Below are 27,527 nucleotides of genomic sequence, written 5' to 3'. Positions count from 1 at the left end.
GTCTTTAGCGCGCGCGCGCGCGCACACACACACACACACACACACACACACACACACACACACACACACACACACACACACACACACAAAATATTTATTCACTAAAGCCTTACATTCACTCGCTAATTATAATTTCAGTGTTGATAAAGATTTTATTTGGAACAGAGGCGAATATAAAAATCCATTAAAATATTGAATGTTTGTGGAATAAAAGAGAGGAGTGTGGTAGGATGAGGATGATTCCACACAGAAGAGTGGTACGTTTAGGGTGTCCTGAAATTTAAAAACAAATAGTGGTTCAGATATTGTGACTGCCTTCTATCCAAATGTGAAATTGATGTTTATGAGTAGTATGAGAACGAGATACCGACCCATGTTTGCTGAAGGACTGGTCAAGAGTGTTCCGAGTCGTCTGTGTGGCTGTACAGCGCCCCCGTCCAACTGGTAGGCTGGAAGACAGTTGACTGACCCTGGAGTCTTTCTTCTTGTGTGTACTGGTGTGGTCCTTGTGCCAAATGTCATATAACCTCTCAGGAAGGATGGGTGAATTTATTTAAGGACAAACATTACTGTACGTTTCCTCTAAACAGACCTGAGTTAGCCACTCAGACCTAATACATCTTACAACAACTTCACTTTGTCTTCAGTTACACATTATTAATTCACGGTTTCCTTCCCCTGAGGAGATATCATCATCTCTATTATGTCACCAGTTGTTAACCTGCCTAAATCTTTACCCACATTTATTTTCTGAAAATTTGAAAACCAGGCTGGAAAATGAGCCAGACTACATGAAGGTATGCTGACATTTGATTTCATAAAGTATTTGAACCTCAATATTTAGCAAAGGCAATGCAAACAGGCTAATTACTAGCTCATTTGAGTTGGATCGAAAGAAGTGATGATTAAGAATACTTGCTTCTAAAAACTAAGGCTATAAAGCAAAATGTTTCTTCAAAAGTGAAACCCTTCTTGAGGTGTTGAAAGGATATTAGCAGTGACAGGCAGGTAGAGGATGTCCGTCTCAGTGTGGATGATGATATCCTGGGACTGGTACTTCTTTGGCTCTACCTCTCCTGCTTGGACTTCACACATGGCAAACAGCTGAACCTGCAGTTTAACATGCAAACCTGCAGCCACCTAGACACACATACAGTACACTACATATAGTTTCTTAACAACTAAGGGGGAGATGATAACTTATCCAAACAGGGTTAACATACTGTATATACACTACCGGTCAAAAGTTTGGGGTCACTTTTAAATTTCCATTCCACTCCATTCCAGACAGAATGCCAGCTGAGATCAGTTGCATTGTTTTTTTAATCAGGGCAGCAGTTTTCAGATTACATCATGTGTTTACATAATTGCAAAAGGGTTCTTGACTGTTGTAGACAGAAGTGGCTGAAAAAACGCTTGAAATTCCATGCTTTTTGGTCTAAACGTCATACCCAAATTAAAAGTGGTACAGCTCCCATATACTTTGACACTCAGGGGTGTGCCTGATATCATTGGAAAGGTGATTGATGTGGGTGTGCTTGTGTATTTGAGAAGTGTTGTATTTTGTAGTTTTTTGGCTTTTTTCTTTGGACTTTTCAAATGGAAATAAAAAAACGCACAGACTTATCTGTAGAAAAAAAATCATATAAAATACATTTTTGAGTCTTTTGGCTTAATTTTTTCTGTAGTAAGCTGAGACATGTGGCTAATGCCCTGTGTTGTCTGTCACCTGTCAGATGTGTTTACAGCAGTGTATTGTAATCATTTTACAGATGTATGACTTGGACGGAAATAAAAAAACCTCCATTCTAGCCTCTGTAACTCTGTGTCAGTAAGGCCTAGAATCACCCTGACACTTGTAACAAAAACTTGAGAGCGTTACCTTTCCAGTGATATCAGGCACACCCCAGAGTATCAAAGTATATGGGAGCTGTACCACTTTTAATTTGGGTATGACGTTTAGACCAAAAAGCATGGAATTTCAAGCGTTTCTTCAGCCACTTCTTTCTACAACAGTCGAGAACCCTTTTGCAGTTATGTAAGCACATAATGTAATCTGAAAACTGCTGCCCTGATTAAAAAAACAATGCAACTGAAATGGAGAGGAATGGACATTTCTAAGTGACCCCAAACTGTTGACCGGTAGTGTATCTTTAGAAATATCAATTGTATACCCAATATACAGTAGGTTACTTGTAAAAAAAAAAAAAAAGGTAATTTAAATATTAACATCATTACATCTAGCTGGGAACTTACAGGCCCAGGATTGTAGATGACACGGAGGCCTGTAGCAGGAGGAGGCTGTTTCACATGGAACCTTGCAGAGAGACAGATTGAAACAAACCACACATAGTTTCAGGTCAAAGTTTTCCCTTTGGACTTGAAGGTGACCCACATATCACCTGCACCTATCCAAAGCACTATTTTCTCATTTCTTTCCGACATATTAAAGGACATTTGAAAGCAGTTGTTAAGCTGCAACTAAACTATTCATTATTTTCATTATTTCCTGGTTTTGAAGCCTACATTTGCCTGTGCATCTATTTATTCACGCCTCCATCTATCCATATTCTGGTGTCTTACCTGCAGGTGTCAACACCCACGTTCTTCATCACCACAGTAATGGCTGAGGAGGTGCCCTCCTGCAGTGTGCCAAAGTCAACACTGGAGGGTAGGAGCTGGAATCCCCTCACTATGACATTTGGATCAGTCTGAGAAATTGTTCGACACTTCCTCCTCACTGGCTCTTCCACTGACAGGTACTGGAATAGGTGCCACAGACAGAGTGATGTGAGAACAGTATGTGTGCGGCAGAGAGAAGCATGTGTATAGGTAGCTGTCCGTATGTGGAACAGGAACCCATTTGTTTTTTTGTTTTTTTTAAATTGCATGATTACAGGATATTCAGGGCAAAATAGGTCACATCACTGATAATGGGCTGAACAGCAGAAATACAATGAAGTCACTGAATTCTTCCAACATGTTCTAAAGTGGCATAACACTACCTCTAGAATTGACTTAGGATACTTTTTTAATATATAACATGTTTTAATAGATAACATGTCAAACCTAGGAACATTTCAACAGTATACAGCACAACATTTTACATAGATAAAGCAAAACACATAATTTAATTTAATTACATTATGTTTAATGTAAATAACGTTTCCTTTCATTGACCAGGTACACTTTAAATGCATATTGTGGATTAAAAGAGGCTTTGGGGTTAGGAAGTTATTTCTATGATAACCACACTACTCATTGGTAAATACTGTATATGCTAAATTATTTGACATTTTAAATAGATTAGTAAGAAATTAGAATCAAATTAATCCACTGCATTTTCTCAAACACAGGTTTTTCATAAGCAATCTCGTTTTTTGTTAGACAAGTTTTTACACGCAATGATATATTGCAGAATAATTTTGTAATGTGAATGATCGGGTACCTGTTGATTTGGTATGCTGCGAGGCTTAGAGCTGAGGATAGAGGTTGGTAGTTTGACTTTAGTCCTCCTGAGCTTTCCAGTCACATCCACCTGGACTGACTTACATTGCCCAGATGAATCCCTAAGACTGCTTTCACCTGGCACAGACACACACACACACACACACACACACACACACACACACACACACACACACACACACACACACACACACACACACACACACACACACACACACAAAATGGTCATTTATCCATTCGTTCATTAAAAAAGTGCTCAATCTCCCTAACCTGAATATCAGCCAGATTGGAAATTATCTGGAAATCAATGACAGTGAATCATATACATTCTTTGAGATCATGATCAACACCCTCAAATGGACCAGAAAAGTAGGTTTTGCTAGTACTGTAGGTTTTTGTACCATGCCACCAAGAAATGGGACATGTTAACTTACTCTATTGCCTGATGATGCTTTAAATAGAACGTCCCTATTTAAATGTCCCTGTAATATTCAGATGGAGTTCCTGATTGATTATGCTGTTCCCTGTGCTTCTTGCTAATCTCAAAAAATTGTGTTTTGAGTTCATTCTGCCCCTTACATTATTGTTGAGGTCACTGATGAGGGAATTCATTTTAATATAAAACAGAGGAAGGTGGGGAACAAACCAGCAGTCTGAGGCGTGGGGTTGGTGGGCCTTTTCTTAAGCATCCTGTCACTTCCTCCTGCATGACTGAGAGCAAAAACACCAAAAGAGGTCAAGCTGTGTTCCAACAGCCAATGTAAACATAATTTAGACAACAAATGTATGTTCACAGATGTTTTGTGATTCATCACAACTAAGTTAAGAGCAGAATCAAACACAGGGAAAAGCAGGTCATAGCATCCTCTTCGTTACCTTGCAGACTGAGAGGGTGTTGGGTTTAAGGGCCGTGGGGCTGCAGTTACAAACACAAATACGGCATATTATACAGAATGCATGTTACTGAATCCACAGTCAATGGTTTTTATGCACCTCTACAGTTACTAAGTTAAGACATTTTGACTTTTGTTTTGGAAAAATAGAGGTAGAACCAATTTTGTTAAAGATGGCTCGGTTTCAGTGAGACTTCACAGTGAGCTAGCACCTGAATGAAATGCAGTCGGGTTTTTTAAACCTTAATTTAACCAGGAAGTCCATTGAGATCAAAATCTCATTATCGAAAGAGACTTGGCAATGTCATCAATTACACCTCTGCTTTTCCTACTATGACAAGCCAAAATGTCTGCTGTAGAAACATGTCTATTAAGCCTCAGTTTCTCTGTATGGATTCCCAACAGGAGACCCTTTAAAATGAGCTTCATCTTAGTAGCTCCTAGTTAATACTGACAGTATGCTAACTTACTGTTCTCCTGTGGGGCATCTTTCAAGAAGGCCTCAGCACTGTCTGACTTGGGGATCGGAGGGAGATCCATGGATAGACTCCTCATGTCTGGTGTTTGGTGCTGTAGCAGATTCTGGAAAACAAGCAACAGTGCTGTGTCTCTTGCTGTACATTGTGTATTTTTCTATGTAAAGTCAGAAATGGTGACTCCATGTGAGTTTAAAAGTCTTTTTTTCCCCATAATAATACTGTCTCAAAAATGTAAGAACATTTATTTAAATACATGTATAGTACATTGAAGTGAACACATACAGTACCTGGTATAATAGAATATTTTCTGGGTGGAAAAAAGGAACAATGTTGTTCTTCCTCAGAGCTTCTCTAAAAGCCTGCTCCTCACACATCTCCTGTCTGTCATACACATGCACACAGAGAAAATGACTGATGACTTGATGGCTATCAGTGCAAATGTGATGTACTGTACTTGTGGTCATCATTTCCCACTTTTTGCAAGGCAAGGCAATTTAGTTATATAGCACAGTTCATACACAAAGGCAATTCAAAGTGCATGATATAAGCATACACATACAAAGCAAATACAACATGAAACTTTTGTCCTTTATCTATCCTACACCCTTCTTTTAATCTTGCTGCAGTAAATACTGTAGTTTCATTCCAAATAATTCCCTTCACAAGGAGAAGCACTGCAGCAGCCATACAGAAAATGACGGGTTAAAAGCCATTTCCACAATCAACACACACCAATGTGACGGGCAAGCGTGCGGTGTAACTAATAAGTATAACTCATAAAACACTTAGTTTAAATGTTATCCCGGTGGAATGAAGAGAATCAGTACACTTTTCAAGGTAGTCGTTAGTTCTTCACACAGAATCACCTGTACTGTGCAAGTCTTTCAGTCCATTTTGACTCCTTTCCCTTAGTAAAACTGGATAGGGGAATGAAAAAAAATATTATTAATACATACTTATTTAAATACGTGGAACAGTCACTTTAGAGAGTGTTACATTATCTATTCATGCATGCCATTTTCATCTCTCCAACCTGTCACTAGCTACTGTGGCTGTGTCTTCTGAAATGTCTGACTGGTCAATTAGGGCTCCAACTCCTTGGCTGTACTGATTGGCTATGTCCACTGTGGATACACACAGAAGGAAGAAGTTTACATTCAACCCCCTAACAACAAACCCAAACTAAAATACATGTTTTAAATACACTTAACTTTAACTACTAAATATTTTACTTGAAACATTAATAATAATAATAAAAAAATAATAATTGTATGTTAGTTGAGTAAAGCATCTGATACATGCTTTTTCAAACAATAATAATAACCTCATCCAGATCAGATTCATACAAAAAGTGACATGAAACATTCCCACAAACTGAGTAAATTTTATTTTGACAAAATAATTAAAATTAAATGTATGCTTAATCAGTTCAAATGGAATAAAGGAAAACAGGGAACTGCAAATGGAACTTTTATTTCAGTGGACTTGTAAGGTAATACAAACACAGCCTACACAACTGGAAAAAAGCAGTCACCGACCTGAAGTCCTCTTGTCAAAGGTGTGACCTGCATCCTCTTCTTCTGCAAAAGACTTTAAAAAAACCATTAATAATTTACATTAATATTGTAACATTATTGTTACTGTATTATTTGTTGAAGTTTCTATTCCAGTGTGCAGTGGGTAAAGATCCTTCAAGAACATCTTCTTGGTGTGTGTGTGTGTGTGTGTGTGTGTGTGTGTGTGTGTGTGTGTGCTGACCAGGACCAGATTGAGCAGATCACTGGCATTAACACTCTCCTCCTCCGTGCGCGGGTCTTTGACTTTCATCTCCTCTGATCGCTGCTCCCTCTCCATCAAACTCTGGATGTATTCCTGCAGTCAAAGCCACATGCCAACATTTGTCGGGATCATTCAGAAATGTAATGTTACGCACAAAGCAGAGTACCTGTTGACACAGTATCGACCTTTCAAAGCAGAGGCATCGCAGCAAGATGTTTACGATGCCTTGCTTCACCATGCCCAAAATCAAATAACCGCCACAATGAGGCCTTATTACGTCGCACTCGTTTCAGAGAGGTGTTGATGCTTGGTTTTGAATACGAGATGTCAATCTGTCTACGTTTTTACAAGCAGAGCTGAAGAGCTTTATTGAAAAAAAAAATGCAATAAAAAACACCTGCATTCTAGCCTGGGAAAACCCTGACGAACTTCCGGCAAATTTGAAATTTGCTCTGCAAGTCAGTCTGGCCAAGAGCCCATTCAAGCCCATTTCCAATTTTTCCAAATCGAGGCACCAATCACAACCGTTGAGGCTGGCTTTACACCAATCACAACTGTTGAGGCGGGCTTTACATGATGACGACAACGCAGCGACGGCGACCAGCTTTTTGTTTACATTCAGCATGATGGCTACCGAAGCGCAGCAACCCTGTTGATGCCGCTGTCGCTGCTACATCACCTGGATCGTTGGTCTGATTGGTTGAAGGACTATCCAATGCCCCCAGAGGCATTTTAAGCTTCGAAACAGTGAACCCTTTTCAACTCCATTGCTTCATAGTGATTCAGTGATTCAGAAAGCTTCATTTCCCCTATTACCATTTACAGTATAAGAGATAACAGTGCCACTGTATGATTTTTACGTACCTATTTTAGCAAAACATTGACTGTACGACCCATATAACCACAGACGTGGGTTTGTTTTACCTTCAGTCGTGTGTCTACAGTATTTTTGAGTGGTGTGGTGAATTGTCGGTGTTGGTACAGTTCCCTCATCTCCACGACTTTAGGGCAGCTCTTGACAGGTTGACGCTGTGCTTCAGAACCACCAGACCTCTCTCTCAGACTCAAACCTCGTCCAATATCAGTACCAAACGGAGGACCTGGGCTCTTTTTCTGGAATAGAGGGAAAGGCAGAGGGAGGGAAACGTCAGTGTTTGGCCCTGAGTGGGTTGTTTATGTGTGTATATGTGCACACCTGTACCTCTAGTCTAGGGAAGTCATGCCAGCTGCGGTTTCTGAGGTTGGGAGGGGTAATGTCAGGCTTCTGTTTCCCTAGCAACCACTGGGACGACACACTCTGGTGGCTGGGCTTTAGGATGGTAATGCCAAACTTATCTGAAACAGTCACAAACTTTATATTTTTTTTGTAGATTCAGATGGCTGATTCAGATTCTCTACCTCATTCAAAATAGAATGAGGAAAGTGTGCTCAAGAGTCAGTTAATTAACTACATATAATGGAGAAATATGTTATGCTTTTAACTAAGATGTGGCTAGATCAAATAATTAAATGGTTATATTCAGGGTGCGATTTGTGAAAAAAGCAGAGGGGGGGGGATGTTTTTTGATCATGCACAACAAAACAAAACATGCAAGAATGAAATCCCCCTTGCAATACCATGGATATAGTGCCACTCGGCCAGGCATGCCAAACACTTAAATATGCACTTCAATATTCAATGGAAAATACAGCGCTTTCAAGCCGGAGTTCACTTTGCGGGAAGGAAACGCTTGTTCACTCCTCTGGAATCTCTTAATAAACTTAACTAGTCGTTTTGTTGCCTAAACTTAACTGTCATCGCCGCATGACGCAAACTTTTTCTGGCTTAACTCCACTACCACGGCCCCTGAAAGGACCGTCATCTGGTGGTGCCTGTAGCCGGCTCACAGTCACCTATTGGCGGCTAAACAACTGCCGCTGGTAGCCGGCGTCCCGTAGCTCTGTAGTGGCTAAATACAAATATCCCAGTTTACATTCGTTATAGCGCTTTACTTAGTTTAACATACTAGGGGGGGGGGGGGTGTACATTTTGTCCCCACCAGGGATAAAAATAATTCAGCAGAGGCAGGGATTGGTAGACCAGAAAGGAGGAAATCCCATGCATCCCCCCGGTAAATCGCACCCTGGTTGTATTTGAGTCAGCCCCTCTAAAATTATATTTAATGAGTATTATGTTTCTTGATTTAGAAGATATTCAACAGGGTACCTTGTGCGTCTGGCAGTGGTTCCTTCAGCACTGCTATGGTAGGGTCAGAATACGCCTGGTAGAGCACTTCCTCTACAGTTTGAGAGCTCAGTAGTTCAGTACCTGAGCCGTTCTCATGCACCAGAAACAGCCTGGAACACAAGATGATGCTTCCAGAGTTTCTGTGATGTGGCCATCCACGACAGCAGTTAATGTTTAAATGTCTCAATACTACTGACTCTGTATTCATGCAGAGCAAATATTATTTTGTACATACATCAACATTTGACAATACAGCTCAAAGAAATTTTCAGTTTCCTGTATTAAACAATAACAAATAAAGAGTGCAGTACTGTAAATGTGGAAATAGGCTCACCTGGGACAATGTTCTCTGTGTTTTACATTAATCCTGGCCATTTCTCTATCCTCCTCCTCCTCTGGCTCCTCCTCGTCCTGTTTAAGTGTGCTTGGAGCAGGGCTACAGTTGAAAACTGATAACTGCCCATCTTCCATCACCTGTAACACACACAGACACAAAGTTCAGAGACTATTTAAGGATTTCATTTGATCTATTTATCACCAGAAAACCTGACACTGATGTTTTATCGGGACGTTTTATTTTTTACATAACGGTAAACTGTGTCAACATCTCCCTGTGCCCTTGCTTCTTTGAGACTATGGACTGTCTCTTATAAATTCTCAGCCTCTCATAGCCCTCCACGAAAACTTTCATGATAACACTAACCCATCTTCTTATAATCCTAACCTGGAAGTGGTTCCCATCAGGGTCTGTAATGTCACAGGCCACTGTGTCTGTATGACTCATGGTGTAGCTTCCTGGTTGGTTTGTAGGAGTGCCACCCTTTGGACTGGGGGTTACAAGTGGGTCGGAAGAGTACACACATTTCCCATCACTTTGGATCTGTAGGAGACCCACACTGGATGGGAACACCTTGGAAGACACATACACACAGGCACACACAGGCGCACACACAGGTGCACACACAGGCACACACAGGCACGCACGCGCACACACACACACACACACACACACACACACACACACACTTAAATAAACAAATGTGTATCTAGAGTCTTTGGTGCCACCTGTGTTTGCTGCCACCTTCATATCAAGACTGACACTGTGGTAGACCACTCAGATGATTGAGCAGATGAAAACACCAGCAGACAAATTTCAAAGATACTGTAATCACATACAAACCCTACACATAACTTAAAACACAGATGTGATATTTGCTGTTACCACCCACCTGATAGGCTCCTTGGTTGTTTCCAGTGATGACAGTTCCATCTGCTAAAAAGACGTGAGCCGTGTGTCGCTCTGGGTACATCACCACTGTGGCGCAGCCCTCCTTCTCCACCAACACCACCCGCTCCTTGGTAAGCACACTCCCCTTATCGCTCTCATATCCACTCCTCTTACCATTCTCAGCCACCGTGTCTTCGGCAAACACGCTCTCCTCGCCATTCTTATACACACTAGTTTCTCTTTCATGCTCACACTCACTCGACACTGTACGAGCATGTCCAGCACCCTCCTTGTCGCATGCACTGTCCCCGTTTATCTCTTCTCCATTGTAACAAGTATCCTGGATGTGCACGTTTTCATTAAAGCTGTCCGCACAGCGCGTGACACACACACACTCAGTGCAGCCGCATGCACATTCAGGAGTTGATTTAAGGGTCACACTCTCAGACTGATCCCCTGGAAAGATAACAGACACAGGAACTCAGGTAAGATAACAAAAAAAAAATAATTCAAAGATGAAGTGCATGTGTATATGCTTGTGTGTTGTCCAAGGCTATGCCAGAACATGTGCAGATTTAACTGTCTGGTTGCCGTGTGTGCATGTGAGCCAAGTATTTACCACAACATGTATGCACTGTATGCTGCTCACCTGTGTGCAGCAGTATGTGTTGCTGTGTGCTTGCTGGTCTGTCTTGGTACAGACTGGTGATCCTGGTTCCGTCTGCATGTTCTACACTTATAGATCTGTCTGGGTTCTGGACAGAAACCACCAGATCCTCCCGGCTCAGCATCACCTGATGCAGCAACATACGCCAAACTTAGGAGGTTACGGCCAGCAATAACAAGCATTTTTAAAATGGGACCAATTCACTCATTTTTGAGACTCTATCACAAACTTTGAGATGCTCAGACAATGACAATATATTGAAAATGTTAACATCAAAATATAATTGTCAAATTAATCGTGAAACCTAAATAACTCTATAGTGGAGACAACAGGTAACCTGTGTACAGTCAGGAGTAATACGGCACTCTTACCTCATGGGTGATGGGGTCTGTAGCCTTGAAGGCCAGAAGAGGCGTGGTGGGTATGTGTTTGTGTGTGGTCCCCACAGTGTAGATGCGTGCTCCAGATGGAGTCGTGGTTAACCAACAGCCTCTCTGAGCATCAGCTTCCTTCTCTGAGCTCTGCTCTGTAAATAGACACACACACACGTTGACACTGTGCGTCAATGAAAGTGATACTTAATGGTCTTCACAGCATGGGGCACATCGTGTTCATTAAAACAGTTATTCATAGAGTTGGGCAAATTATATTGAAGCTCCGGAGCTTGTTTCACTCTGGTGAAGCGCACTGTTTCAATATGTTGTGTCATGCTTGTATCAAATGAGGAAAACCACGTGACTGGTGACGTCCGAAAAAACTCACTGCGGCTTCGGAAATCACTTTATTCAGTTTGACTGTTTTTAAAGTTGTGCTGCTAAACTATGTTACTATGCTAAATAGTATAACCAACCAATAGGTCGATGTACTCTAAAGACATAATCATAAGTATGAGAACATCTCCCCCTGATACCAAGTAAAAAGGTAATACAATCAATAAGCTAATGTACTGAATAGCATTCTCAAATCACATCACATTCATATGAAATGTTACATAAATATCCACCCTGAAGTCAAAACACGTGAGCCCACAGTGATACTGAGCCTAAACTACGCCAATAAGGTATACCATTAAGGTTTGTTTCAGCAAAAAAGTGTAGGATTTTTGGATAGTGCATTAATTAATTAAGTACTGTAACATATTGCACAATACTTTCTACAATTAATGCAGCACTTCTAATCAAAAGTATTACAGATTTAATAATACATGCAGGCTAGGGCTGGGCGATATGGAGAAAATCAAATATCACGATATTTATGACCAAATACCTCGATATCGATACCGCAACGATATTGTAGTGTTGACTATTGGTGCTTTCACAAAATATTTACACAATGAGATTTTTGATAAATAATCATCAGTAATGTGGATATAATGACTAAGTGGGTGAAGGCAAATAATAGAACAGTTACAACAGTCTGGTAAGTTCAGAAAACGACATAACTTTACTGTAATGCAGCCTTTAAAACCAGGAAAAGACAACACTTATGTCATATTACGATATCCAAAATCTAAGCCGATATCTAGTCTCATCTCACGATATCGATATAATATCGATATATTACCCAGCTCTAATGCAGGCTTGTTGAACTTTAATTGCACACACATGAGACTAAAACTATTCAAATCAGAGAGGTGTTGTAGTGCTTCGGCCCATCTTGAAGGGCTGCTTCACTGTCACTGTTTTTGCTGGAGTTTAAAGCCTCAAAGCATCGAATTTTTTTCGCCACAAAAAGAAAAAAAGCTCCAAAGCTTAATGCTTTATTCACCCATCACAAGTGACTCTCAAAGTGGGGCCAGGGGCTCCGTCAAAAGTGGTCAGATTCATTCATTTAAAATATAAATCTATAATAGTTCATAGATTATGTTCTAATACCTAACACATCTATAACTCTTAGAATCTGAAAATATGTTTAAGACATGTCTAATATAATTTCTTATACATTTCTCTATGGTGTTGTTTCACATAATGGAGACTATGTGAGGTGTAAAAATAGGCTATGTAAAATCATTCCAAAGGAACATACATGATGGGGTCCCCGGTATATTCCCTATCTTGTAAGGGGTCCTTGGATAAAAAAGATTGAGAATTTGCATCAGAAGGTGTTCTGTATTCAGTGGTGCTACACTCTAACCTTTCTTGTTGTCCTCAGTTTCTTGAGAGGTGTTTTCCTCCTCAATCTCAGAGTCAGGAACCCACACCGGACCAGAATCCTGGCTGAAACTGACTGAGCCATCTGCAAACAGAACCTGCAGTGCACATGGGATTTGTGTGTCTTTAGAGTTTGAGTCTCCATTTTCGAGTAAGAAGTCATGAATTTGCTGGTATGCATGTCCCTCTATATGAACATGCGTGTACGGAATGTTCACCTCTGTGGACCCGTCTCTCATGTATCGGATCACAGTTCCCTGGCTGGTGACAATGCGGGACAGTTCTTTGGAGAGGGAAGGGTCCTGAAGCTGCTCTACAACTCCCCTGCCATGAAGAGGAAAGCCCTGTTTCACCAACATGCCCTGCTCTTCTGAGGACACTCCTGGACACAAACACAAAAAACATTTGCAAATTTCAAAGAGGGTACATTCATTTCTTCCTGCCTGCAGCTAGATCCTAAACAAAGTGGCAAGATCCTCTTCTGCCTAAGTGTGTGAGTAGCTAAATTTGAGTGTATGATGTACAGATGAGTGTCAAAGGTCATCAGTTGATTGTTATTCTCACTTCAAAGCACACATATGCAGTTTTGTTAAACTGCACTTGTGCATGAGCATGTTTGTACATTCCCAAGAAAGTGCATCATCACTAACCTTGTGTATCCTCTCTCAGAAATTGCAGCAGCAGGCCATTAGGAACAGACAGGTTCAGACTGTTGAATGGACTTGATAGCAATGCTGGCCGGCCTTCACACACCTTAGACTACAAACAATCATACACAAAATGAACATTCTGTATGTATGAGCAATACACTAATAACAGTAATATCAACATCACAATAAACACCATAACCTTAAAACTACATGTACTTTTGGCCCCAGAAGGTTTTTGCTATTTCATATTGAGGTTTAAAGGACAATTCCGGCACAAAACGAACCTAGGGGTTAATAACAAATGTGTACCCACTCGATTGTTCTCTGGGATCTGTTTTCATGCTAATCGAATGTGTTTGTAGCTTGAAACAAGCTAGCCCGGACTGCTGATTAGCTTACAACGCTAGTATTCGGGGCACAGGGAAAGTAAAAACAAATTGCTTATTATACCACTAAAAAGGCTCAAAATATCACCAAACTTCAACGGTAGCATAATGAGGGTCCCTAAATGTTAACCGAAGCATTGAGAACTTGTGTGTACAGACAGTTTATTAAAAAGATAGTTTAGAAAGACAGTAGTTCCCAAGACGGCGGCCGCATGTTAACATGAACACGAATGTCTTTATAATCTATCTTTTTAATAAACTGTCTGTACACTTACAATGTTTTCAATGCTTCGGTTAACATTTAGGGACCCTCATTATGCTACCGTTGAAGTGTGGTGCTATTTTGAGCCTTTTTAGTGGTATAATAAGCAATTTGTTTTTACTTTCCCCATGCCCCGAATACTAGCGTTGTAAGCTAATCAGCGATCCGCGCTAGCTTGTGTCAAGGTACGAACACATTCAATTAGCATGAAAACATCTGTTATTAACCCCTAGGTACATTTATTATTATATTTCCAATTCAGTTATTCACATGCAATTTAGACCAGACAATGGTATTAACTCAATAAAACTACACAGAAAAATACATTCCAATCCATAAAAAAAAGTTATGCGCAATAAAGGAATGACACGCTGACTGAAATGTATTTAGTACTTAATGGAGAAGCCTTTGTTTGAGTACTTACTTCCCCCACTGTATGCTTTTGTGCATCCATGTGTATATGTGGAACCTGGGACTCTGGAGGTCTGGTGTGGCCGGCTGAGCTGTGTGTCTTGGAGGGAATTGACACCAGGTCTGTCCCCTTGGATTGGTGGGTAGAGGAGGAGGAGAGAGGGATGGGGGCAAAGGTGGAGGTCTCTGGGGTCCCTTGCTCTGTTTCCTGGGGACTCACTAGAACATCACCAAACAGAAACACAGTTAAAACTGCCTGCACTTTGAAGACATTTGTACCTTGTTTAATCCAGACAAAATAATAAGAATAGCCAAAGCACTGAGATCGGTCAGTCTATAAGCACAATCAACCCGTTTTCAAATTTAAGTAAAGATTGGAATATTTAAATAGAAATTAAAACTTCACAAAGGCTGAAAGTCTTTTAAGTGCAACACCTCTGTATTCTCCTGTGGGACCATAGAAACTGTATGAGAGGTGGATTCCATTGTCTAACACTGCTGAGAGGGATCCATGTTTCACTATTTTCATCTCCACAGGCTCTGACACTGAAAAGGACACACACACACACACACACACACACACACACACACACACACACACATCAGTGTTATCCATTAAAAATTGAGCAAGGATGGATAAAAAAAATCCTAAAATTACAAAACAGGCCCTCTGTCCAGATTTTAGGATTTATGCTTAATGTCTGTGGTATGATCAGCATATTTACTTTTAAAATCTTCTTTTCTGCCATTGGTTTCTTTGTCTTGGGGCTGAGGGAGAGGTTTTGCTGGATCAACAACAATTTGGTCGACGTATGTGTTGAAATGATGCCCATCCTTCTTCACAGCCAGTTTCATTAGGCTGGAACCTGGAGCAAAAACAGTACTAAATGCATGCTTTTTCATGAACATGACTTACAAGGACTGACTTTCCCACTTATGCAGCACGGCAAATAAATGTTGTCATTTTCTACAACCTCAACTTTGTCTCAATACCTTCAATGTAGCTGACATTCTCCACAGTGATGCGTCCTCCATCTGAAGGGAAAAGGTACTGGCAACGACCTGACACATGGATCAACTTTCCATCCATACTGTAGCCTGTGAAACCCTACAAATCACACACACAGACACACAACAAGGATTCTTTTTCAGCATCCCTCTTTGATTGGATGTGCAGGTATTAATGGACTTATGTTAGACCTCCTACACTGGCCTCTACACTGGCTAACTGGCGGTATTGGAAACATGGCAAAATACTGTCTGACAGAACTGATCCTACTATCTATGTTTTGCAGGTCATTTTCTAATGCAAACATAAACTCAGTTTATTCATGGTTTTGTGTGCGTGCCCTCACATTGAAGAGCTCCTCTGTCGAATGCAGTTCTTTGTTTTCCTCCACAGGGGACACTGTGGTAGTAATGGACTCTGAGGGAGTCTTGGCTGAGCTGCCTGCTGTCTCTGCTCTGCTCTTCTTCAAAGTTTTCTTGATGTCCTTCGACAAAGCCTCCTCCTTTGGCTGCTTGCCTTTCGGTATATTGTCTTGCTTTGATTTCTTGGCCGTGTCTTCCTCCATTAGCTGCTCCTGCTCCAACTTCCAGGCCTGTAACATCATGCACACATTACTATACACCAGAGTCATTGCTGTACCATTGCTGACCTGTTGTCCAATGTCAGCTGGAATAGGCTCCAGCCACACGCGACCCTCTAAGGATAAGCAGTTATAGATAATGGATGGATGCATTCAGTGGTTTGCTCTATAAATTATGTTTGGGTATGTGATTCTGTAACTACTGACAATACAACATCTCCACAGCTCTGTGAGGAAATCAAATCACCAGGTAAGGAGGGACCAGGTTTATTATAGTTTTACAGATTTCTGTAAAGGATCCAAAGAGTTACTGCAATACTGCTGAAAGGCCAGAACAGAGCCGACTGTGAAAGTGAATGTTCATGTTTTAGATGTTACTAACTTTAAGGGAGCCTTTTCTGATAACCGGTTCCAGAGCATTCTTCTCCTCTGCAGAATTTGTAGCCTTTTCATCTAGTCCAGGAACAAAACAAACATTGTATTTGTATGGTGGTAAATACACTCACAATGCCAGAGCTTTATGTTGACAAACCACATTACCTGTTGGAGACTCAGCAGGGCTGAGATTTCTGAGTTGCATTGCCTCTCTCTTTAATTCTTCCTCTTTTGTCCAATCTGAAATGCTATCTGCCACATGCTCCAGGTACGTCCTATCAGAAGGAAATAATGACAAATAAAGCCTGTGCAACACTCATATATATATATATATTCTTTTACTTTCTCACATAGGAAAAAAAAAACATATTACTATTCATATCGTGTGGAAAGGAAACGCCTAAGAATGTGAGCTTGCATTCTGACCTGAACTTGACATCAGTGTGAAGGGCTACATCCCAGAAGTCCTTGCACTGGCGATAAGAGCTCATTGGATTGTGACAAAATATGTACAGGATGTTGTTATGACTTCCTCTGAAGGTGTCCAAGCAGCGGTATTCTTCTGAGGCTAACTGGAGTACCTACACATTTAAGGGGGAGGAAACAAAAAGTGTACAAATGTGTATGTGTAAAATTTAAAGAACATAAAATATATGAGGGGTTTCAATATAACAATTCATATATTTTAGCTAAAAAAGAATCGTCATGATGTTTTAACCTTAAAAGACAAGATTAGTCAGTTCACCTGTGGGAAGATAGAGGCATTGTGGTGTTCGGCATAGTGCCAGTCAAACAGAGATCTCAGCCTACAACTCTGAATGTCAGATAAGTCCAGCTGGCAACACACTCTCCCACTGATCTGCTGGAGAAAAAAACAACATGCAACGTTATTGGGAGGAAAATAAGAACAAATGGTCATGCTTCTTTTATTATAGCATACAAAAATGTGAGTAGCTACAGTATGAACATAGAAACAATACCTCTGTGTTACCAGGATCTTCAGTAAGAAATGTCGGATCTAAAGTTGAAATAAATGATGAAGTATGGCACTTAAGTTGAGTAAATTGTACAACATGAGCCGCTTTCCGACCGGAGGGATTTTTGCAGTTCCTAGAACATAACGTTCCTAGAACTCTTTTTTTCTCGTGTTCCGACTGGACCAATTTGGGGATTATTAAGTTCCTCTGGCCACAGTTCCTGTAACTCTTTCAGCTCCTACTTCAGGGCAGGGTCTTTTCCCTTTTCCATTTTCCCTTTTCCGCATAGTGGTGGTTAGATGGCTGTGTTATAATAACAAAAGGTCAGTTCCTATGGCCACTTGGCCAGTGTGAACGCAAATGGAAAAACCGGTTTTGGGGGAGAGTAGTTAGTAGAACTGTTTAGAAGTGGACTGTTCCTATAATTACGTTCCTTTAACTACTTGGTCGGAAAGAGGCTACACTGTTGTAAGTCATTTGTATCGTGTAATATACTTTATGTAAGCACACAACATCACAGTAATGTAATTAACCAACGTATTAACAGACCTTTAGTCCGTAGGTTATTAAGCTGCTGTTTAGCGTAGGATAGTGGGTTGTCCCAGGGGATGATTGTGGGTGTCTGTTGCTCTGCTGGTTCCAGTGTTCCCAGTTGTCCAGGAGCATTCAGTAGTACACCCTTTTGGTCCAGCCTGGTCAGTGGCATACTCTCAAACACGCTCTGATGAATTAATCTCTCCACCTCCAGCCATGACACAACATCTGTGGGATATCATAGCATCATAATATCGTCTTAATGCTGATAAATCAAGAGCTTTTTCCCAAGAAACATAGACTGACCAACCGCCCACAATAAGTAATTCCCCATTCCAATCAATACAGTCATAAAACATGACAACAAGCTGCCACAAACTCTGAGGTAGCGCAGAAGTTAATTAACAACAGCCATGTATACAGTGGTGGAAGAAGTATTCAGATCCTCAACTTAAGTAAAAGGACTAATACCACACTGTAAAAATACTCAGTTACACGTAAAAGTCCTGCATTAAAAATGTTACTTCATCAGGAAAATGTACTTAAAGTATTAAAAGTAAAAGTACTCCATGGAGAAAAATCCTCGCATTTTAGAAACTGGAAACGAGCCAAACTGTTCTGTCAATCAACTAAGTGTTTAACCGTCTAATCATTTCAGCTGGACTTGTAGGCCTATATAATGTTGGGTAGTTTCAGCATCATATTTTATACACTACATGTGTTTTGTGTGCAAAAATCTTAATTTGTAAAGTAACTAGTAACTAGAGCTGTCAGATTAATGTAGTGGAGTAAAAAGTACAATATTTCTCTCTGAAATCAAGTGGAGTGGAAGTAAAAGACAAAATACAAGTACAGTACTTGAGTAAATGTACTTAGTTACATTCCACCACTGCGTGTATATATTGAGCTAAGGTGTGTGCCTCCAAAAGGCCGCTGGTTTCTGACCATCTGTGCAGTAGTGTTGGAGCTGCTGTTTAGTTGCCATCCAGCAGGAGTTGCTGTTCCTCCGCTGAGCTACAGAGTGGATCAGCTCCCACACTGGAGACCGCCTCATCATCGACAACTCCACCTCGGCTGGATCAAAACCCTGAACCGCCTAAGAGAGACACATGTACACACACAAATAAACAGCATATAAACACATTTCAGAAAAAAAGAAAAAATAGGTCAGAATGGGGCCAAGATTAGAAAAACTATACTTGACAGAAATGGCACATGGCTAAATTCGACATAGACAATGAAAAATAATCAATTATACACAACTGTAAAAAAAACAAAAATCTACTTGCATTGATATCCCTCAAGCGCAGTGCCATCTCATCATGGCATCTGATGACTAGAGGGTGCTCAGACTTCTTCTGCATCTCCTCTGCTCCAAACTTCTCCACTAGCCTCTGACACAAAAGAGAACAAAACAGAGACAAATGAGTGAATAATTCATTTTGTGAAGAGTGTGTCCGAACACTCTGGAGTCACAGGGTGCACACACATACACACCATACCTGGGTTTGGAGACTCAGAGGGTTTCAGTACTGTAAATGTCATAATCCATTGGTCATCACAGGAAATTACATATTTAGGAACTCCCATTCAGTGATTCACATGTTCACATGTCAATTTATTTTTAACATTTTGTAGGCCTTTACTGTACAGTATTTTAGCTACTCTCCTGTGATTATAGCACCATCTGCTGGACTTATATTGTGGCCCAGCTTTGCTTTATTCCAGGGGTCTAGGTCTGTAACAATTATTGCATACTTCTACGTCTAATTGTACATTATTTTTACAAAATCGCGGTTTCTTTGTTTAACCACAATTAATTGCTAACATTAGCTCAGGTCTTAAGGTGTATGACTGGTAATTGTTGATTTTGTTTAGATATGCCATATAGTAATTATATAACTGATTATTAGTGGGACTATATATTTTTATTATTATTTCAATTGTTAGTTGTTGGTACTTAAGCCTATACACGTTCATAGCGACAAAAATGACAAGGGGGAATACAGTTATAATATCAGTTTTATGATAATAAAGAGACGTAGTTTACTTCATAGGCTGTGTATTTGTGTTATTACATTATATGGGTCCCATAACAGTGGAATAACCAAAAGATGTATCTTGAAATTAATTTAAAACTTTAATTTATTTAAACAAAAGAATACATAAATACATATTTTTTAATTTGACTGAAAGAGACAATTATATTGTTAATCGCAATTATTTCTGAGACAATTGTACAGCAACATTTGGAATTGTTACAGCTACATAGTATTTGTAGGTAATGTGGTAGTATGCAATAATATCATACTGCATTTCTCTTCACAATAACGCTACAAACCAAAAAAGTGGGAAACAAGGATTTCATGATGAGATTTTTTTTTGTTTCTGATTGTCTCTCCTGTCACATCCGTGGTGTCAGATCCCTTTCTAAATACATTTACGAAGAGACACTAGTCTGTCCTTGTAATGTACATTACTCGCCACACTGGTCCGCCAACTTTACCTGCACTTGGTGAGGGATTACCTGTGGACCTTTGCAGCTCATGATTTGTTTTACAATTTGTTTTTTTTTGCCAAAAAATTGATTGAATGTTCTCATCTCCAACTACTTCTGTAATATCAGTTGTGCAATATTCATATGTTGAATACTGGTTAGTCTCTGTCCTTACAAATGTTTAGACTATCTCTCTTGAAACATTGTCTTGAAATATTCTTCTAAACCAACTACTTGCCTCTGCAACCCCCTACCAGCTAAACATTTCTGAGACCTCCAATGCGGATAATAATTAATTTATCACGTACGACTGGCACCAACACCACTAGCTTTAAGACTGCTGTGGTTAAACCTCTACTCAAGAAACCATACCTAGATCCAGGGGCTGTAAATAATGACTGACCAGTCTCTAAAGTTCCATTCTTTTCAAGAGGACTAGGAAGAGTTGTGTCTCAGCAACTTTCGGCCCACATAGTAAACACAACAGTAATGTTTTTTAACCTTTTTGATCTGCTTCCAGGGCCTGTCACTCCACTGAAACTGCACTCACTAAAGTGGCGAATGATCTTCCGCTTACTACAGATTCAGAGTCCACTTCTGTGCTTCTATTACTGGACCTCAGTGCGGCTTTTGATACAACTGATCATTTGCGTTGCATCTCTCTAACCCCCCTCTGCTAATATGCTTTGTGTCCCACAAGCATATTAGCGTCCAAGCTGTGTGCCTATCTCTCTCTCTCTTCTCCCTCTCTTTTTTATTTCTCCTCCTTGTTCTCTCTTTTCACTCAGGCTTCTCTGTGCTGAACTAACTTAATCAGGAACTTCATCACTAAAATATACAGCATGTCTAATGTTTAAAGATCGTGCTCTTTATGGTGGAAAACAGTCATTGAGGTTGTATGATGAAATATAAAAAAACAGCAAACGAAAGGAAAGACCCATCTCCTCTTACAACATTCTTTCTCTGCGCTCATGAAAGAAAATATTACACCCTCCCCCGGCCACGTCACATCTAAGCCCATCCTCCAGTCTGTGTGTTAGCGCTCTCTCAGCGTGACAGCGGAGCAGGCAGGGATTGGCTCTTGTGCTCAAAGCGACTGGCCCTGCCTGCTGAAATACAAGCCACTTCTTTCACCCCCTCTTGCCTAAAAGAGCGTGCTGCATTGGCCGGGAATCGAACCCGGGCCTCCCGCGTGGCAGGCGAGAATTCTACCACTGAACCACCAATGCTGCATATATGTACCCCTACACCGTCTACATTTTTGTAAGTGAGTCCTGGAAAACAGTAAGTGTTTCAATGTTGTCTTCTGTTGGCTATCATACACACAGCACATGCTAAATGGTACATTTCTCAAGGTGTGTGTGTGTGTGTGTGTGTGTTTTGGTGTATGGCCACTATACCTTCTTGTCTTCTTCATTCTGTGCAATGGTCAGCAGGCTCTTTAACATGTGGCTTCTCTCTTCTTGTGTGTATACCAGAGGCAGGAAGCTCTGGAGCATGAAGCTGACCAGCTCATAGTCTAACCCAGCACCATTATGAGGTTTGGGCTCCTCAGCCACATGGGACGGTGCGGACAAAGACTGCTCTGTTGAAATCACCACCTAAAGAAGACAAACGCACATGTGACAAAAGTGTTGGCCCACCCAAGCAAGGCCATACCACACAGGGTTTTTTATGTAAAAATGTACCCATCTTCTCAGCCTGACCACGCACTACTTATTCACACTCTCAATGCGCACACAGACCTGTTCCAGCATACAGTGCATGATTAGAGGCACAGAGCAGGCTTCAGGGGGAACCAGGTCAAGTAGGTTGCTATAGTAACGCATGTCCACATCTGTAGAGAGAGAAGGCTGCTCGGCTTCTGTCCAAAAAGTAGAGAAAACAGAAAGGATAGGAGGTTAGGTTTGTCATCCTAGTCTTGAGTTTGCATTTCAAACAAACACACACACACACACACACACACACACACACACACACACACACACACACAAGCATGTCCCAAAAATACATGATAAAAGAAAAAAAGGTTTTACCTTGGTCTGGTGGGCTTTCCTCCCGCACTGATTTCTTCTTGGAGCCTGGAGTCATGGAGAGAGGCATCGGCAAAACCTGGCACAAGAAACATACACACATTTTTAAGATATTTCATTTACATGCCCAAAAGAGTGAGGTAACGGGCACTCTAAATGTGCCACTTCTGTTTTGGTCCAATAGGAGTCACTGTTGGGCTTTCCAACGCTTGGTAAGTTCTAACTATTCTTTGGTTTATGATATTCCATGCTGTATGAAAATGAATACACTTGGTTATAATTTCCTTTCCTTTACCTCTGCAGGCTGTGGATCCAACTCGACAACAGTGGGTACACAGATGAGTCTGATGTTGTCCAGGTAGTGCTGATGTTGCCTGCGCCAGCTCAGACATTCATAGATGATATTGGCCACACCCTTAAAGATTCTGCTTCCCATCTCCAGCTGGACACACAGTACACCCACACACAGATTAGGATTCAAATTCAAAATCCAGTCACAGAAATGTGAAACTTAGTGATTAGCAAACATTACTAGGCAGAGACAGTGAGAAAGACAGACAGAGAAGGACCTAAAGAATGATCGAAAAGCAGATAGCAAAAAGGAGAGACAAAATGTTCAAACAGACAAAATAACAATACACCAGAAAATCCACAATGAGATAATAAGGGCCAAATTTCAAACCTTCTAAATCATTTGTCCGACCACACATTACACGCCCACGCTCACAACACGCACACAGACCGGTTCCGGCAAACAGTGCAAGATCAGAGGCACAGAGCAGGCTTCAATGAGAATAGATCTACGAAACCAATCTGTCAGGCCCAACTCGCCTCAGCCTCAGGGTACTGTGTGTGGAACGGAGGCCGGAGATCTGGGACAGTGTAGCTGAGCTGAACCACATCATGAAGCTTAGAGTGTGATGACCCGCTGTCCAAAACCGGTCTCAGACCTGACCAGAATAGATCCAACTTCCTGGCGTGCGCAGCCAGCTCTACACTACCATGAACCTCTGCTTCTGGCACAAACAAAAAAATGATGTAATGTTAATAACAACACATAATACATATAAAAAAATAAGGGTATACTGATGAGATTAAATCTATGTAAAAGCTATTATTAAGTTTTGATTTGCCTCATTAAGTGCATGCTGTATACTGAAGGCCTGTTACCTGCATCCAAAACAGGAGAAGCTTTCAGATTCTGCTCATTGCCCTCACAGGGGTGTTGTTCCTGCTGTCCCTCAGGCGTTTGTGTGCGCTCCGAACACAATTTAATGACGTTGGCAACATGTACCCCTATGGCATCGAGGGCCCCAATCAGGTGGGGCTGGTAGAAGCCCAGCAGCAGGATGTAGTGTTGAGGACCGTCCTGCGGTTCGTCATCTATGCGCAGACACGTAACACAAAACACACAGAGTGAATTAATCTAATGCAATGTCTAACTTGTGAAGAAAAGGTAGCGCATCTCAGGTTCCCAAGTTAAGGAGGACAAAATACTGTCATTGCACTTTTTTGAATTAGGCACACATCACAATAAATCAACGCTGACGCGTTTCGGCACAAACGCTCTGAAGAAGGCTTTGATTTTTTGTCCTCTTTAACTTGGGAACCTGATATGTGCTACTTTTTCTTCACTTTTTTTGGAACATGCCTATTGAATTTGGGGTTTAAGCACTCCACGAAGAATCTCCATTGTTGAAAAGCAACATCCTTTTTTTAACAATTTCTAACTTCTCTCTCTCTCATACTCAAACCCAGACACACTACCATTCTATACATGCCCTGTAGAAGTAGGTGGTAGCCAAAGACGGTGTGTGCATTAACAGCGTTTCTCACTATTTTAACTTTTTAAACTCCGTAGCCCACACACAGAGTTGGCTTTAATTTGAGTTTTTACCTATGAACTTTGGTGGCTCAACATCATCCCTGCGTTGGAGCTTGGTCTTCTTCTCCTTGGAAGGTGCCCCAGGTGGGGGTGGACTCTTTCCTTTTTTGTCAGAGACCTTGGCCCCTCCTTTGTCCTTGCTGGCAGAGGGAGGACCGCCCTTTGCCTTCTCCTCCTCAGCCTTTAAAACAGACAAAAATGACAATATTGAACAAAAAGAATCCTTAGAAAAGTCCCATTAACTCTCCCTACTCATTATTCCATTAACTTTTCTAGTTACTAGTTCAATTCAATGCAAAACATGTCATTATACTGCAACTGAAACCCGAGTGAAAATCCACTCTAGTTCAACACGGTTCCTAAATTCTAATCATTCACACAAAGAATCAGATATATGAAGAAATACTCACCTCAGCTTCCCTCCTCTGCTGATCATTGGCTTTGATCTGTAGCAGCTGGAACTTCAGTATTTTAGCCATCAGGTCACAAGAAATCTCCTCTCCTGCATCCAGCAGAACCTTAGCAGACTCTGTAACCTAGAGGAGACACAAACACAGAGAACAAAGCCAGCTCAGAGACACAACGCATACACAGGAAGAAGAAAGCACAAAGACATTTAGAAGAAACTGATAGACTGACATATAAAATATCACAAAAAAAAAAAAAAACTCATTCCCAAGCCTACCTCATAATACATGGGGACGTCATCAGGTCTTTTTGCTTTTGGGTTCCCCAGTTCATGGATCTGTAATGAGGTCGGACAGGAGAACATTTTCATTTGACAAAATACAAGGTATTAGAGTGGCACTGACACTATTTTCGGTAGTTCGTTCAGTAGATCAGTTTATGACAACTCCCGATGACTCCCTGATGAAGGCTCGTATGCCGAAACGCATCGGAGTTTTTTAAAGGTTTAAGATGACCGAGCCATAACAATAATGGCTTTTTAATTTTTCTAAAAAAAAGTGCCTTGGAGTTTCCTGAGTTTTGCTATATATGATTGTCCCATCCAAGGAGCACCTCAAGCGAACAATGAGTCCTGGAAGAGCTCCTCTACAGACATTTTGTAAATAATACAGAGTATTTATAAATTAGCCATTCATGCTATCGTCAATACAGTGAGAAGGGCAACCAAAGATGGGAATTATCTCATAAAATCTGAGATCTAGGAGAAAAAGATTACAAGAATACGTGGAGATTAAAAGGAATACGTGGAGATATTTAGATTGTGACTAAAATTTGTTTCCAATTTTGGAACTAATGCTTTTATAAGCATGTACAAGATTGTACACCCTTTCTGTTTATTCAATATTTTAAAGACGTGAAAGCTACATAGATAAACAGTAGAGTGATTACAACTTTAACAGTGCCAAGTTCAGTTCATTTCATATGAACTAGTACATTTTTTTTACAGTTTAGCTAATGTATGATTGTAATAAGAGCTCTACAAAAAATAAAGGAAACCCTATTAATAAAAAAAAAAACTTAAACCAAACTAAGAATACCTTGGCAATGGTGCTTTCCCAGGTCAACAAGTTAAAAAGTTTGCGACGTGGTTTCTGTACAGCCAAAGACAAAACCTGGGTCAGTTCCTCATCCTCCGGACTACTTCCAACCACCAAAGACACACAGACTTGCCATGACTCCTGCAAAAGGCATGAAAATACAGGATAATATACTAGTACACGTACATAATCCAAGTCGACAACCACAGGTTTCACATCACGCTTCTCACTTTTTCCATTACAGTTCATTCATTGACAGGTGAATTTATGCGGACTAAAAAAAAGCTTCAGGAAACCTGTACACATCACATCATATCTAGCTACTGAAAGAAGAAAACTAAACGTTACGATCAGAAATACTGTTAACTAGGGCTGGGCGATATGGAGAAAATCAAATATCACGATATTTTTGACCAAATACCTCGATATCGATACCGCAACAATATTGTAGTGTTGACTATTGGTGCTTTCAGAAAATATTTACACAATGTGATTTTTGATCAATAATCATCAGTAATGTGGATATAATGACTAAGTGGGTAAAGTCATATAATAATAAAGTCAAATAATAGAACAGTTACAACAGTCTGGTAAGTTCAGAAAAGTACATCACTTTACTGTAATGCAGCCTTTAAAACCAGGAAAAGACAACACTTACGCCATATCACGATATTACGATATCCAAAATGATATCTAGTCTCATATCACGATATATTGCCCAGCTCTACCACGTGTTGCAATGTAAGAAAGCTGCAACGTCACAGTACAATCTATCAAGTTTTACTTGGAGCGGTGCCATCAACAATTAACTACGACTTCCGGTTTGGACGTCTTACCTTCAAAATAAATGTTAACTTTTTTAATGCAATTTTTTTAGCTAGCTAGCGTTACATGTCTAAAAAATGATGGTGACACATGACGTCGGAAGTACGTTTGGCAACACATTTTCACCAAATAACCTAGCTAGTGACCTTGTTAACGTAACTGGAATTGCCTTAATGAGCAGTTTGGAGGATAACAGCCAATTTTAAATCTTTTTTTTTTTTTTTTTAACGTTAAGCCGTTTACGTTACCTGAAATGAAGATTTAAACACTGTAACGTTAGCTAGCTAGCTAGCTACTGGCAACATTTAGCTAGAAGTTGGCTCTACCGTGTGTAGCCAGGCAATAAGACCTCTTCAAGTGTAACTTTGTGTGATGAAAGAAAGTGTTTTGAACACACGAATAAAGTTAAAGCGAAGAAAGACGTCAGTAAGATAACAAACCTCTTCAAACTGTGCCCTGGTGAGACCAGCCTCCCAGTTCTTGTTGACAGCTGCGGCTCCAGTTTTGGCTGAGCCCTTTTTAGCTGCTTTTGGTGGCATTTCCACTTAGTGACAATTATCTACATTAAAAAAAACATATAACACTGAAAATAGTCAGTGTAAATAGAACAATAAACATCCGTAATAATCTTATTAAGCTAACGTTAGTTAAAAACTGCGAGTTAATCGTCGGCCACAGCGTCGCCTTGAGCTTGTGTTGCCCCTAGC

At 40.5% G+C, this 27,527-nt stretch overlaps 1 protein-coding gene and 1 non-coding gene across 5 annotated transcripts; both read right to left on the bottom strand.

The window, feature by feature from the left end:
- Positions 1-132: 132 nt before the first annotated feature.
- On the bottom strand, positions 133-27,527 carry spag17 (sperm associated antigen 17). Of its 4 annotated transcripts, none has more exons than XM_031285132.2 (49): positions 27,261-27,527; positions 25,996-26,136; positions 25,176-25,235; positions 24,901-25,026; positions 24,503-24,671; positions 23,776-23,988; positions 23,437-23,621; positions 22,901-23,047; positions 22,609-22,684; positions 22,318-22,436; positions 21,973-22,173; positions 19,365-19,469; positions 19,021-19,171; positions 18,087-18,303; positions 17,545-17,578; positions 17,310-17,426; positions 16,991-17,145; positions 16,730-16,839; positions 16,572-16,642; positions 15,956-16,201; positions 15,594-15,708; positions 15,326-15,466; positions 15,036-15,146; positions 14,614-14,819; positions 13,542-13,650; positions 13,110-13,273; positions 12,875-12,989; positions 11,113-11,267; positions 10,724-10,868; positions 10,076-10,530; positions 9,571-9,756; positions 9,181-9,320; positions 8,826-8,956; positions 7,815-7,954; positions 7,544-7,732; positions 6,599-6,712; positions 6,379-6,430; positions 5,874-5,964; positions 5,707-5,757; positions 5,128-5,221; positions 4,832-4,943; positions 4,345-4,384; positions 4,115-4,179; positions 3,449-3,585; positions 2,584-2,762; positions 2,257-2,317; positions 993-1,140; positions 372-543; positions 133-273 (listed from the first exon to the last, which is right to left on the bottom strand). In XM_031285132.2, the coding sequence occupies exons 1-49, from the start codon at positions 27,357-27,359 to the stop codon at positions 264-266; spliced, it is 6,570 nt and encodes a 2,189-aa protein (XP_031140992.1). In that variant the 5' UTR covers positions 27,360-27,527; the 3' UTR covers positions 133-263. The 4 variants fall into 4 exon arrangements, with proteins under 4 accessions (XP_031140992.1, XP_031140996.1, XP_031140995.1 ...); XM_031285136.2 differs by having other exon boundaries at positions 13,542-13,644; positions 27,261-27,359; XM_031285135.2 differs by having other exon boundaries at positions 17,310-17,423; positions 27,261-27,359.
- Positions 21,731-21,801, bottom strand: trnag-gcc. Its single transcript has one exon. It is a non-coding gene; the product is annotated as a tRNA-Gly (tRNA).

This window comes from Sander lucioperca, chromosome 17 (genome assembly GCF_008315115.2).
Source record: "Sander lucioperca isolate FBNREF2018 chromosome 17, SLUC_FBN_1.2, whole genome shotgun sequence".
NCBI lineage: Eukaryota > Metazoa > Chordata > Actinopteri > Perciformes > Percidae > Sander > Sander lucioperca.
This window is presented reverse-complemented; position numbering and strand designations above follow the sequence as displayed.

What these genes read in the sequence shown, in the direction of transcription:
- spag17 (XM_031285132.2), bottom strand. Translation starts at nt 27,359, where the DNA reads ATGCCACCAAAAGCAGCTAAAAAGGGCTCAGCCAAAACTGGAGCCGCA. An exon ending in GGGAAAGCACCATTGCCAAG is followed by an intron (nt 25,236 to 25,995) that starts GTATTCTTAGTT and finishes ACCTCATTACAG; the next exon opens with ATCCATGAACTGGGGAACCC. An exon ending in TCATCTACAATCCTGGGCCT is followed by an intron (nt 1,141 to 2,256) that starts GTAAGTTCCCAG and finishes ATGTGTGTCTAG; the next exon opens with GTGGCTGCAGGTTTGCATGT.